Here is a 13608-nt window from a genome sequence, read left to right as displayed (position 1 = left end):
AAAATGAAGGGGTTTTTGTCATGGCAGTTATCTTAACTCCTCTTAGATATGTAATGATTTGCAGAAGACCCTTGATATGTAGATAACTAATTAGACCAGAATACTATCCATGGCTCTGGGCCAAAGGACAATGCTCCAGGTAGCTAGCTACCAATGCAGTAGAAACAAAGGGAAACCGCTAACCGAGGGACCATGTGCTTGCTAGCTCTAAGCTAACCTAGAGCAAGTCCGACGCTGAAAATGAACAGAAAAGGGAAGGGAAAAGGGGGGTATCATTAGGAAAGGGGCTGAACAAAAGAAATAAAGATTTGGTCTCCCAAATCTTGCAAAGGGAAGCGGCGCAACCAACAAATCAGTCAGGGGCCGCATCCATGTCGGCATATGAATGCCATTCGAAGATGTGTAGCGTAGAACAGCATGCACATTCTTCTAACCATGAAAACCATGAAAACCGTGAAACCGTGAAACCAGATGTGATAAGAACCATCTCAAGCATAAATAGACTAGAAACCAGATCAGCAAACAGGCCTCAAATGCCACGGATTAAAGACACACCTCTTTTTCGCGCGCAGACCGGAGACTGATATGGAAATCGCGCCAAAGCCCATCGACTATACCACCCGCAACCATCTCATCAAGGACATCATTGGCATTACGAGTCTTCTTTTTAGCGCTCATATCATTCCGCTTGAGAATCTCGTCGTCTGCCATATGGCCCATGCCATCGAGATAATCGATAACCCATTCGTTGAGGTGGTAGCGCCAGTGCGTGAGGGTGTGTGCAAGTTCAGCTCTGCCCTTGCATGTTCTATCGAAATGGTTAGTGGGATCAGGACGTGTCAAGATTGTTGTTCGATGCTGAGGATACTTACCTTCCTAGGTAGAAATGGGTACCCTCGGGTGGAATTATATGACCATCTCTGTCTCGGTCGTTGCCATCATTCTCGTTATCATCATCCTCCTTGGACTGCTCGTCACTGTCGTCGTCGTTCAGCGGCTCCAGTGTCTCCAGGGAATAGGCTTTGCCGTATAGCGTTAGATCAGCGGATGCAGGGTGACCAGAACGTCTACAAGCATCGCATGGATGGTCCTCTTCCGTGGGATAGGAAGTGATATCCATAGACGGACGAGCTTGAATGGCATAGATGAACTGAGGACTCCAGACCGAGGAAATGAGCTGGGAGCCAGATCGACCCTTGACTTCGTCTTCGAGTTTCATGAATGCCATCTTGAACATCGGGTCTGAGCGGGGGAAGGCCGGGTTGAGTTTGTTCTGGACCATCCAGTAGACCACATCGCGGAAGTAGTCCTTTGGCTGTTTGTATGCGTGTCGGGTGAATTCAAGCGGAATGCCCTCGGTTGGAACGCCGAGGTCGTTCTGCTCGTCTTCGAGGACAAAGTCGTCTTCGTAACGGTCCAGGTCTTCGTTGGCGGCAATGGCAGATTCCACGTCGCTGTCCACATCATGTTGCTGCCAGCTGATTTTGCGAGTGGACGGGCTGATTTGATTGCCATTTTGGTCGACCTCTTGTACGTCTGAATCGGACACTTCCTCAGATTCCTCCTCGCTTTCCTCTTCTTTCAGACCGGCTCGTCTGCGCCGGAGGGTTTCGAGATGTTTCAATCTCTTGTCTCGGGCAGATTCGGCAACATGACCACGTGTGCGGCTCTTTCGAACAGCTATACATGATTCGCGTTAGCATAATTCAAGCATATTCGTACACCGGTCAACTCATACCTGAGTCTTGGAGGTCCTCAAGATCCTCCGCGATATCAAGTTTGGCCTGGTCCGAAATATTGCGCGCAGTTCTTGGGGTTTGAGGAGTGTGTATATCTTGTGCACGCCTGAGCCTCTTCACGGGCGAAGACCGAATCGGTTCATCAGAGTCATGATCCTCTTCTCCGCTGGTTTCAATCGGTATTCTTTGCTCCTGGCCACGTCTGAGTCTCTTCACCGCCGAAGACCGAATCGGTACGTCGGAATCATCATCTTCTTCCTGACATGGTTTAACCGGTGTGCTTTCCTCCTGGTCAGGCTTGCGCTTCCGGACAGACGATGGGATGATTGGTTCGTCCGAGTCGCTTAGCACGGTAGGTGAGCTTGTGGCCTTGCGCTTCAGTTTCTGGCGCGAGCTAGACAGCTCCTCCGAAATGCCTGTGTTTGCACTGTCTTTGTGCGAAGATTGCAGTCCTCGCCCTGATTTCTTCGAACTCTCGGACTTGTTGAATTTTGACGGAGCGTTGTCTAATACCACTTGCACGTCCGATCGAGCACCTCGCTTTCGCTGAGAGACGGGAATTTCGTCATCGAGGGATGGTTCTGGTTCGTCTGTATAGGCAATTCATCTGGTTAATATTGAAAGCAGGCCCTGTTGTAGACATAGACAAAATGCTCACTCTTGATTGTTCCGCTGAACTTCGGAGCAGCCTGTGTAGCTTGGGCGGGAAGTCGGGATTGTTTCTTGGGCTTTGCTCGCTGGTTGGACTTGGTCCCTGTTGCGCTGGATTCGATCGTGTGGGGTTTTGCGCGATATGTCCCTGAGCTTGGTTTGCCGTATTGGAGGGTGGAATATCGGCTGCTTTGCTCCGGACTCGCTGCACCAGAAAGTGCCGCGGCCGAAGCAAAGGCCAATCGCGTCTGCTTTTTGGTCGTTTTGCGCGGTGCCATCGTATTTCGGCGTTTTCGGCGTTTGCGGGATCGAAGAGGACCGGGAGCAGTCCAGTTGCTTTTATATGTAGCAATATCAAAAAGCGACAGCCATGTTCAAAGAGGTACGGTATAACGCTGCCACTGCGGGGACTTTGTCTGGCGCGTTACGGCGTCACGAGAGCACGTGATCAATATTCTAGTATACGGGGAACATTATAGAAAGCAGCAACTAGTCGCAATTATTGGGCGCGTCAGTTCTTCTATAGGAACTTACCATAGGCTTCCGGAATCTATGGAGTGAAATTGATTGTGTACTGCTAGGAAAATGTTGCGGTCAGTTCCCGCAAGAAGACACGCGATGTACATCTGAACATTTTCTAATGAGTCAATTTGAAGCATCTTTGGTAAACTTTTGCGCATACTTCCAGCGAAAAAAATGCGATATATATCTTAACATTTACTGAGAGAGAAAGTAACCTTGGAGACTTTTGCGGTTAGTTCACATACAAAAACGCGCAACATACATTTGACCATATTAGAAGTACAGTTGGGAAATATCACGGGTATTCCCAGCTTAAGAACGCGGATATACATGTACGAAGAAACAGTTTTATTATCGGACAGTCTCTTACATCCTGCAGGCATCCACGAGCATCGAAGCTAGTATACCGTTTTATGCATTATTTACGCTCTTTCCGACTAGCTGTCCAACCATTTAGGGACCGACCGCCCTCTTCCACTACAATTTACCCACAAAGACAGGCAATATGATTAGCGGACGTACACAAATCATAGAGAGCCCTCGCCGGATATATAAGTACATTTATATATCTATCTGCCCTATTTGGCCTACATAGGTCCCCAACCTCTAGGGCTATAGATCGGAAACCGCAATATGAGTTCATTTTGAGCGCATGTTTCGTGATAGAAATTCTAAACATAATCCATCCAAGTCATGCGAAACATGGCTCTTCATTCTCGGTTTATAGAATCAGTTACGGCTACGTAGCTGACTTTCTAGCTACCTCTATGTTCGCTATGTTGTAGCTCTTAATACTAACTTACTGATACATCCTAACTAGGCACAGAAGGAGTGGGTATATTTATTAGGCACCGGGAAGGTTAGTATTAGACTGTCGGAACCCCGCTCAAAAACGGCCAAAAAAAGGACTAGAAAAGGGTTGGAGTTGGCCATTTGGATGGCGTACAATTCTCCCAGGAAAATGTGAATGGGCGATATTAGTATACATTCTTTTAAAACCTCAAGTCTATCCTAATCGTACTTATTTCGTGCTCAATTGGAAAACATTGGATAAGTGGTGATCGCATGACCACATAGAACTGCGAATCAGCCCTAACTCAAACTCATCGCGGGAACGAGTCAAATGGGTCCTGGAGCCAAGCTTCGCTTATAATCTCTTACCTGTTTTTGGCATTGGCTTTTGATTCTTCCAGGTTCTTTTATCCTTGCTTTGTTGACCATTTACCCTATTGGTGGAGTCGATTTTCTCCCAAGCCTCCCTTCTCCAGACCGCCGATTCGTGGAAATCCGAACTATTCATCTCACCGGAACAACCACGAAAAATATCCTCGAACCCCAGATCAGCATTACCCCAGGTCCGCACCAGTCAATCTAGGGAGCTTCAAGCCAATCGAAATTGAACCAGGGCTGAGATACACCCTGCCATGTGCGGTTCGACTTCAGATACCCCACCACTCAGCGATCCTGGAGAATAGCTACCCCATTATCAAAATGCCAAATTGCTCTTAGCGTGTCCGGGGTTGTGATTTCTGGGGATGGTCCGATTATGCCATGGCTTTTAGGTCTCACATGGGCTGGGTATGGCTTTGCCCCCCGGAAGGCACTAAGCATTACTTATATATCTGGGCCCGCTCCTGCGCCCCTAGAGTTTCATATTGTTTGTTGGCTACTTTCTCCCTTCACTCGAGGGTCACTGTTTGCCATATAAGGCCGGAGTGTGGTGCTATCCATAGGGTATCGACTACATACCTCAACCCTATTCTTTAATCAGCCCCGTTCCTTCAGTGTCCTACTCACAACCGCCAGGATGGGTGTTTTAATGAGCAGAAAAAGAGCCTTCAATTGGTTAGTATAATGTGCTTTAATCCATGAGTCAAAATCTGACACAGGCTGCAGGTACATCTCTCTCGTTGCCGCATCATGCATGGTGCTTTACGGTTACGATGCATCTGTTTTCAATTCCGTCCAAGGGTCCAAGAACTGGGTAGCATGGATGAACAAACCAAACGCAAACACAATTGGCTCCATTAATACGGCGTACACGGTCGGCGCCATCTTTGGAGGTTTCTTCCTTGGTGGTCCCTGTGCCGACTTCTTGGGCCGCAAGATTGGAATGGGTATTGGTTGTGTGCTGGTTATTATTGCCACATTCATGCAGACGTTTACGCCTCGACACAACATTGCCCTTTTTTTGGCAGGTAGATGTATCATTGGTATTGGGCAGGGTATCGCGCTGAGTAAGTGTTACTTCTGTGTTTGATTCACTGTCCACGAGCTAACTGCGAGTCTTTATAGCCGCCGGTCCTATCTATATCGGTGAATTGGCACCGCCCGAGATCCGTGGTAAGATCATGACCTTCTGGCAGATGTTCTACTCTGTCGGATCATTCATCTGCTTCTGGATCAACTTCGGCTGCACCAAGCATACTGCCAGTCTGGGCGAGTGGGACTGGAAGATGGTCGTCATTTTCCAGCTTCTGGTTCCAGTGCTGATTCTTATACTCCTTCCCACTATCCCTGGTAGTCCCCGTTGGTGAGTGTGAATGCATACTTTCTGTCAGTAATATCTAATACTGACCATTCACAGGTATATCCAAAGAGGAAACAAAATCGATCAGGCCCGCGCCGCTCTTTCCAAAGTCCGTGATACTGAGGAAGAAGTAGAGCAAGAACTCTTGGAGATCCGTGAGGCCATCGAATACGAGAAGGAAGCTATCTCTGGCAACTACTCCGCTCTCTGGAAGGACAAGTCACTTCGCAAGCGTATGGGTCTGGCACTGATCCTTAACGCCGGCCAGCAAATTACCGGACAAGGCTCGCTCAACTCGTATTCCACCAAGATCTACCAGAAGGTGTTCACTAGCAGCAGCCAGATTGCTCTCATCAACGCATTGAACGCCACTTTTGGAATTATCTTCACCCTGAACGCTGTATGGATTGTCGATCGATTTGGCCGAAAGTTCCTTCTGATTGTCGGTGGTATCGGCATGGGTCTCTGCATGATTGTTGTCTCCGCCGTCGAAACCGAAACCCCTTCTCTTGCCAACGGAGCGAAATCAGAGCCTGTCGGTATATCTATTGTGTTCCTACTATTCCTGTTTATCTTCTTCTGTGAGTTGACCCTACCACTCTTCATCTCATCATCTTCAAAAAAAGAAACACAACTAACACAACCTAACAGACAAGCCGTCTTGGGGCGCAACAGTGTGGATCTGGACATCCGAGATTTTCTCAATGAACGTCCGCGCCCAAGCCGTGGGAATGGCCTCGCAGACCCAGAACGTCGCCAATGCCATCGTCCAGCAATTCTTCCCCATCTTCCTCGACAACGAAGGTTTCTTCGCCTTCTATATGTTCGCTGGAATCAACTTCCTACTTGCCGCATTCGTCTTCTTCTTCATCCCAGAGACCAAACAGGTCTCTCTTGAGGAGATCGATACCCTGTTCGGCGGCGCTAATCACGTTGCTCAAGGAGAGGAGGTGCTGGCCCACCAGAAAGGAGTTCAGATGACTCACGAGGGAAGCGAAAAGCCTGGTGCCGTTACTGTTGAGAATGTCGGCTCTAAGTAATTGTGTCTAATACCACTTTATTGGTGGGTTGTTTGTTTCGAAAATGTTATAACGATACCGGATTTGTTGCTATGTACGGCATTTAGTCTTTAATGAAAGTGCGCTAGCCGTGCTTCTCGGAAATATCATACCGTTCAGGATAAATGTGTACACAATGCCATGAAGTATTGGGCAGTTTCTCTACGAAAGCCTCGAAGCGAGTGTACCATTTCATGCACTGTTTTCGCCTTATTTTGACCTCTCTTTTTCCACCTCTTGCGCATTTTCGAGTGCCTCGGGTTTATCATATAGATCATACAAAGGCGGAGGCGGGAAAAGTCTTACAACCCTAGTTGTAGATATGGAATTGCTTAATTCATGACCGGGCAAGCCACCCAGGTCCTCATTATCTGATACCTTGATACTTGAGATCCATCACTGAGATCGACAGTAACGAAGCCAAGTTGATATCCGAAGATCCACGGTAGCAAAACAAAACGACCAACATAGTAGATTATGCCTAGCGCGAGAATGGCCAGGGCAACAACCGGAGATAGCCAATAGGGAAGGCTGGTATTTCCTTTGCCATTTGGTGGTGGGACAAAAGGCATGACAAGAAGAAACTAAAAATTTAGTTAGTAGAAATTATAGCTTTGTTAACGGAGAAAGATACTCACAATATTTCCAGCTAGATAGAAAGCAATAACAGCCCACGGAACGGTAAAAGCAGACTGCGAATCCTCCTCTTTTGACACCCGCAATTTAATCAATCCGATAGTGACAGCGGTGAGAAGTAACACTGTCGGATATGAATTGAGACTGACAACAAATTCAAATGCGTCACCTGCGGGAGGGGCACAGATGAAGAGAGTTGTCATGGCCAGATGGATTAATAGACACCAGACAGGTGTTCGGAAAGGTCGATTTTGCATGATGATATCTGGGAATGGCATAATGCCATCTTTCGCTAGTTCTTGGATCACTCGTGCTATGGTTAAAGATGAGTAAATGCTTCGCAGTATCATATTTTGTCCTGGTAATACTTACGAACAGTGAAAGCGACTCCTAGAAGGTGACCTATGGCGGATATTGCAACCATCGCCGGAAGAGCTTTTGCGCCAGCCGACTCGCCGAAGACGTTGTTGAAGAGAGATGCGGCAATGGTGAGATCGGAATCTCTAAACTCCTCTCTTGATACACCGGCGAACTGAAAGGCAAGTTAGATATGGAAAAGAACCGCAAAAAGACCACCTACATAAGCGATGTTTGCTAGAACATAGAGAACTGTAATGCTACCCATAGCTGTAGGTAGCGCAATCCGAAGAGTCCTTTGTGGGTTTTTGACCTCGGAAAGAACCTATATCCTTGGTCAGCAAAACCCGATCGTCCTTGTAATGCAAGGGTACTTGCCATGTTCATATTATCGTATCCCTGAAACGAAAAGATGGCATCCAGCAATGCCGTGCCAACGTTATAACCGTTCTTTGACGTTCCCTGGAAAGATGTAGATAAATCAAAATTATGCGGATTTGGGACGTTAAGATGGCCCCCGAGTGCGGCAAAACCAGTGCAAACAATGAAAAGAAGGATAAATAGCTTCATTGCACTCATTATATCTTGCAAGCCTCGACCAACACGTGGGGCAACGATATGAATACACACTGCAAAGGAAACAGCGGCAACTGCTAAGCCTCGAAGCTTCCATGTTGTTGACTCAACGCCAGCAGCTTTGAGAAGATAGGATGCGCAAGTTATGGCGTTACCTGACGATACCTCTGCGTTTTGTTAGAGCTATAGACCAATGCGTGGAAAATAGTACTCACGTAGGAAGACGCAGTAAAATAGGTAGATGCATGTGATCAATAGCTTTGGCGAGAAGGATCGTTCAAGGTAAACTTTCATGCCTCCCGATCTAGGGATAATAGTGCCGAATTCTAGCATGACCATTGCCCCGCATGTTGATATTGCACCTGCGATCACCCAAAGGATGAGGGACATCCCGGGACTGCCACTCAGTCTGAAGATAGAAGAAGGAGTGGAAAATATTCTCATTGGAGTCAGTATCTCTAAAAACCAACCAAAGAGGACACAAATGGGACATACCCGGCTCCGACAATTTTGTTGACAATCAGCGAAATAGCACCAAAGACGCCGATCTGGCGCCCTTGCAAGATATTTGACTCGTTAATCAGGGGGCTGGATTTGGGTCCATCTTCGTCAGAAACATCAGTGATGAACGGCTGAGTTGAACTACAAGGCTCTTGATTCTTCGCCATGTTGTTTCTCGTTGATATGAGCTCCTAGAGTTATAAAGAACGATCTAATTAGAATTTAAGGCTAAGACGCTATTTCCGTTGATAGCGCGTGATGGGGGCAACGCAGCCAACCATTGGATGGAGATATGCGAGGGGGTTGTACTACATTGCTAAGTATCGAACCCCTCGACTAGCTGTTACAGGGGTTATAGCATTGTTGTATACTTCTTACCTCTCTCTTCATCGTTCTCATTCACTAGGTACATTTTCCTTTTTTTAGTTGCCGTAACAATAAGACAATAATACGATCGAAAATTCCGAAGAACAAAAGAACAAAAGAACATAGACATAACAGCGGTGTTAGTGAACAGTTTAAAACTCGCCCCCTTGCAACACAAGGCGTCCTACTCAAAGATTTTGGGGGAATAACCCGGTGTCAGTAAAGAGATCCATCCGAGCAACTACTTAGGTAGCTCTACATACCATATTTCTTCTGCCGCCACTGCCGTCTCAGCTTTGCGACCTGCACCTAGGCCTCTCGAATCTCCATTTCGAGCTCATCCGAGGGCCGCGACTGCGTAGCGTTAGGGTCGAGCATTTTGTTTGCTTTTTAATTGTACCACTTGAATGGAGCAATAATTGGGTCTTCATAACCTCCAGCAACGAAAACCATGCAAGAGGTCTTCAATGCGAATAAAACTCCTTTAACTTAGCGATAGTATCTACTGCTAACCTCTACTTCGGCATATTGACGTGGTTCTATCTCCCTTTGCCAGGCGAGGACCTCATCAAGATCAGGAATGGCTTCAATCGACTCCTTACGGCCAAGAGGAAAACCGAACACACGCAAGCACCGCGGCTCATACCTGGCAGGAATCTGCAAATGGCTCTCGTCATCGGCTGTATTCCGGCAATGGCATGAAGGAGATAGTGAAACCCTGCGGCGGATCAAGGCTATCCCGGGTTCAAGTAAGTTCGTTATTGCAGCTTGGGTCATCAGTGAGTTGTGCAAAGAAGGTTTTCCAGACTTGTATTTTATTTCTGTTTTCGATAGATTGTCTATGCAAATCGCCAGCCCGTGGCTGTGTCAGATTTTGATGTGTAGCCCTGCGCTGTAAGTGAATTAAAACGATTTATCAAGGAAAGGACGCCACTGAGAAGAGCTCACTGAATCAACCTTGGAAGGCGCTAAACCTGTACTTGAAATGTATTCACCAGACTTGCGCTCATCGAGAGAATACAACATTTGTGCCTCTGGTGCGTCGAGATACGCTAATTGCGAGACAACAGAGTCAAATCCAGTACTTTTTCGCCATCATTCTCTCGTTGTTTCAATAAAATCACATTTTGTTTCCCTACGGTGCGCAAGTCTATGCCGGGTCGATGAGAACTGGTAGTAAAGTGAGGGACATGGACGGTGGCGGGAGAGAGTGGTGGAGTGACCGGGAAACGGTGGAGTGGTGGAGTGGTGGAGCTCACTTTCCCCCGTCAACACCCTTGCTGGGGGCCTCTACCGTACGCAATTAGATCTAGTGACTTGGATATGGTTGCGAAAATGGGATATTTAGTACGGCAAACCACTAATTTCCCGACAAACTTGTTGAACGAAAAAGATCGGGGCCACGTCTCGTCACTTCGTCAGGTCTAAATAGAACAGTGGATTTCGCATGCCCTGACTGTTATATCTACCTCCTCCAATTCGACTTCAATACACTTGAAATATACAAGCCAAACTTTTGACGAGAATGGCTTCTAAGCAAAGGGTTGCCTTCATCGGGTTGGGTGCCATGGGAATGGGAATGGCCCTACACTTGCTCGACGACGGTTTCGCTGTGACCGGATTCGATGTCAATCCCATGGCCCTAGAGAAACTGCTCGCCATGGGCGGTGCAGCCGCTTCTAGTCCAAGGGAATGCGTTCAAGGGGCGTCCGTTGTTATCTGCATGGTTGCGAATTCTGCGCAGACCGACGATGCATTTTTCGCCGATACAACGGGCGCAGTGTTTGGCTTGACACAGAACGCGATTGTCATATTGTGCTCAACTGTTGCTCCAGGGTTTCCGGTGGGAATTTTGGACCGCATCCACCAAGTTTTCCAAAGAGCAGACATACAGTTGTTGGATTGTCCTGTGTCCGGTGGAACCATACGTGCCGCTCGAGGAACGCTGACCATTCTATCATCGGGCCCGACGGATGTTTTGAATACCGCTCAGCCAATCTTAAAGTCAATGAGCGAGAATCTATACGAGATTGATGGAGGACTAGGCGCCGCGAACAAGGTCAAACTTGTCAACCAGCACCTTGCCGGTATTCATATTGCTGTCTCTGCAGAGGCAATGGGGCTAGCTGCAACCTTGGGAGTGAACACAAAGGAGTTATATGAGACTGTTCTAAAAGGCCCAGCGTGTAGTTGGATGTTTGAGAATCGAGTAACTCATATGCTCTCCAACGACTGGACACCTCACTCCGCTATCAGTATTTTTGTTAAGGATATGGTAAGCTTTCTACCCCTAGTAACCCTTAGGGAAGCATTAAGTCTCTTCCACTGACACCTACATCAGCGAATCGTGACCTCGGAAGGTCTCCTTCAGGATTTCCCTCTTTATATAGCGTCTGCGACAGAACGACTTTATCAATATGCCGCGCGGATGGGATATGAAAAAGACGACGATGCGAGTCTTGTTCGAATTTTTCTAGCAGAAACTCCATCTCTGGTTTCGGAAGCAACACATTACCAGAGTCCTGATACTGCGCGCGCATCTGAATTGATATGCCAGTTACTGGAGACTGTCCACACCTTAGCAGCGGTTGAAGCTCTGGCCCTCGGAAAGAAACTCGGCATTTCGACCAACACCCTTACATCAATTATTTCAAATGCCGCTGGTGCTAGTGAATCCTTCAAAAATGTTGCCTCAAAGATTTTGGCTGGCGACCTATTATCTGGAAACACCATCACACAGACACGGAACAAGCTGGTAGGTCTTTCCTATTCAAAGCTTCGATCGACGTAACTGACCAAATCGACAGAAAGAAGTGATGACCCTCGCCCAAACACATAATTATCCTCTTCAACTCACAGCTACTACATTCCAGCTATTACAACAGGCTGTGACCTATGGCCTGGGCGGGGAAGGTCAAGCAGCGCTCTTCAAATTATGGACAACATCAAATCTTTCTGTCGAACCCTTGCATATTACCGAATATGACCCAGTTCCTCTCTCGGAATTGTTCTCCAAACTGCCTAAACTTGAGCACAATGTTGAAAACCTCCTATGCAGTATTCAAGACCATTTACGGGCTGAGCAGGACTTCAAGCTCGTTGTTCTTGACGATGACCCAACAGGAACGCAGACGTGCCACGATATTAATGTCCTCACCATGTGGGATGTTGATCTTCTGGCCTCAGAGTTCCGGTCAGAGAGTGGAGGCTTTTTCATTTTGACCAATAGTCGCGCATTGCCTCCCAACGAAGCTCGCACACTAGTCAGTGAAATACTGCGAAACGTTTCCCGGGCGGCTGATATGACTGGTAAAAAGTTCGAAGTCGTCCTTCGGGGAGACTCTACATTGCGTGGCCATTTCCTGGAAGAAGTCGAATCGCTTATTGATACGATTGGCTCTCCCGATGCATGGATTCTCGCACCATTTTTTGGACCAGGTGTTCGCTATACTATCGACGACATACAATATGTGGGTGACCGAGATACCCTGGTCCCAGCCGCAAAGACTCCATTCGCCAAGGATAGAACCTTTGGATACAGATCCTCAAATCTCAGAGAGTGGGTTCGTGAAAAAGCAGGATCACGATTTTCCAGCAAAGACATAGTGTCTGTCACATTGGAGGACATCAGACTCGGAGGAATTTCCGCAATCGAACAAAAGTTGCTTCTAGTGCCTAAAGGTGGAATCCTGATCGTTAACGCAGTCCAAACCGAGGATATGCTTATGTTCAGCCTGGCGTTATTGGAAGGTAAGCATCCCTGTTTCTGGTTCATTTACGGCATATAGTTCTTTCAAACTTACTTCTTGGTTACAGTCCGCAGAAAGCACAAACTCCGTTTTGCCTATCGAACTGGGGCGAGCTTTGTATCTAGTCGCCTCGCGATCCCAGAAAAACCCGTCCTTTTACCGAGACAGATCCCAACGTTCAAACCTGTGAGACGTACCGGAGGACTAATTATAGCGGGCTCCTATGTTCCCAAGTCCACCAAGCAAGTTCAATCATTGATCCAGAGATCAGGGGGCAATTTAACAACTCTCACTGTGGAAGTGCCAGCCCTATTGATCGAGCTCCAGGAATATCCCGACATCCCCACAATGCTTCGTCATTCACCCGTGTTGCAAGACATTGTTGCATGTGCGTCTGGAGACCTCCAAGATGGCAAGGATGTGCTGGTTATGACCAGCCGAGATCTTGTGACACTGGATTCTGTCAATTCTTGGGGATCGCAAGCTTCAGAAAAAATAACGAACATGGACATCAACAACTTGGCCGCGAATGCCTTGGTACACATTGTCCGCCACTTGAGCGTTTGCCCTCGTTACCTGCTAGCGAAGGGAGGCGTGACATCATCTGATGCAGCGACAGCTGGTATAGCCATAAAACGTGCAAGAGTACTAGGCCAGGCGGCGCCTGGGGTTCCCGTTTGGTGGTGCCAGAAGGAGGAAGATTTCAAGAGTCAAGATCAAGGAGGACGGAAGGTCAAATGGACTGACCTACCATTGATCATTTTTCCAGGCAATGTTGGAGACGAAGATAGCTTGGCTGATGTAGTTGAGCAGTGGACATTACGATAGACCATTGTCCTTAAGTCATGAAGACAATGTGTTGTGAGTTAAATCTAAAAGAATTGCATATACTTCGCTACTTACACTGGTAGAGTTCGAGCTGA

General features: G+C 47.4%; 4 protein-coding genes across 4 annotated transcripts; 2 read left to right on the top strand and 2 right to left on the bottom strand.

The window, feature by feature from the left end:
- Window positions 1-488: 488 nt before the first annotated feature.
- On the bottom strand, window positions 489-2668 carry PENARI_c003G12288 (uncharacterized protein; the record flags this gene model as incomplete). The annotated part of the gene is made up of 5 exons (XM_022628849.1): window positions 489-503; window positions 556-808; window positions 873-1680; window positions 1739-2329; window positions 2398-2668. 5 exons carry the CDS (start codon window positions 2666-2668, stop codon window positions 489-491), a joined length of 1938 nt encoding a protein of 645 aa, XP_022491682.1.
- Window positions 2669-4719: 2051 nt separating this feature from the next.
- PENARI_c003G00677 (putative MFS sugar transporter) lies at window positions 4720-6482 on the top strand (the record flags this gene model as incomplete). The annotated part of the gene is made up of 5 exons (XM_022628042.1): window positions 4720-4757; window positions 4809-5149; window positions 5208-5445; window positions 5500-6023; window positions 6094-6482. 5 exons carry the CDS (start codon window positions 4720-4722, stop codon window positions 6480-6482), a joined length of 1530 nt encoding a protein of 509 aa, XP_022491637.1.
- Window positions 6483-6832: 350 nt separating this feature from the next.
- On the bottom strand, window positions 6833-8737 carry PENARI_c003G01801 (uncharacterized protein; the record flags this gene model as incomplete). Its single annotated transcript, XM_022628126.1, has 7 exons — window positions 6833-7084; window positions 7139-7449; window positions 7509-7668; window positions 7717-7818; window positions 8124-8236; window positions 8285-8478; window positions 8565-8737. 7 exons carry the CDS (start codon window positions 8735-8737, stop codon window positions 6833-6835), a joined length of 1305 nt encoding a protein of 434 aa, XP_022491719.1.
- A 1724-nt stretch (window positions 8738-10461) lies between these two features.
- Window positions 10462-13513, top strand: PENARI_c003G12255 (uncharacterized protein; the record flags this gene model as incomplete). Its single annotated transcript, XM_022628847.1, has 4 exons — window positions 10462-11211; window positions 11278-11691; window positions 11744-12686; window positions 12753-13513. The coding sequence occupies 4 exons, from the start codon at window positions 10462-10464 to the stop codon at window positions 13511-13513; spliced, it is 2868 nt and encodes a 955-aa protein (XP_022491285.1).
- Between the last annotated feature and the right edge of the window lie 95 nt (window positions 13514-13608).

The sequence above is a fragment of the Penicillium arizonense genome (assembly GCF_001773325.1).
Source record: "Penicillium arizonense strain CBS 141311 chromosome Unknown PENARI_contig003, whole genome shotgun sequence".
In the NCBI taxonomy this organism is placed as follows: domain Eukaryota; kingdom Fungi; phylum Ascomycota; class Eurotiomycetes; order Eurotiales; family Aspergillaceae; genus Penicillium; species Penicillium arizonense.
Note: the sequence above shows the minus strand (reverse complement) of the source record. Positions and strands in the feature narration are given on the sequence as shown.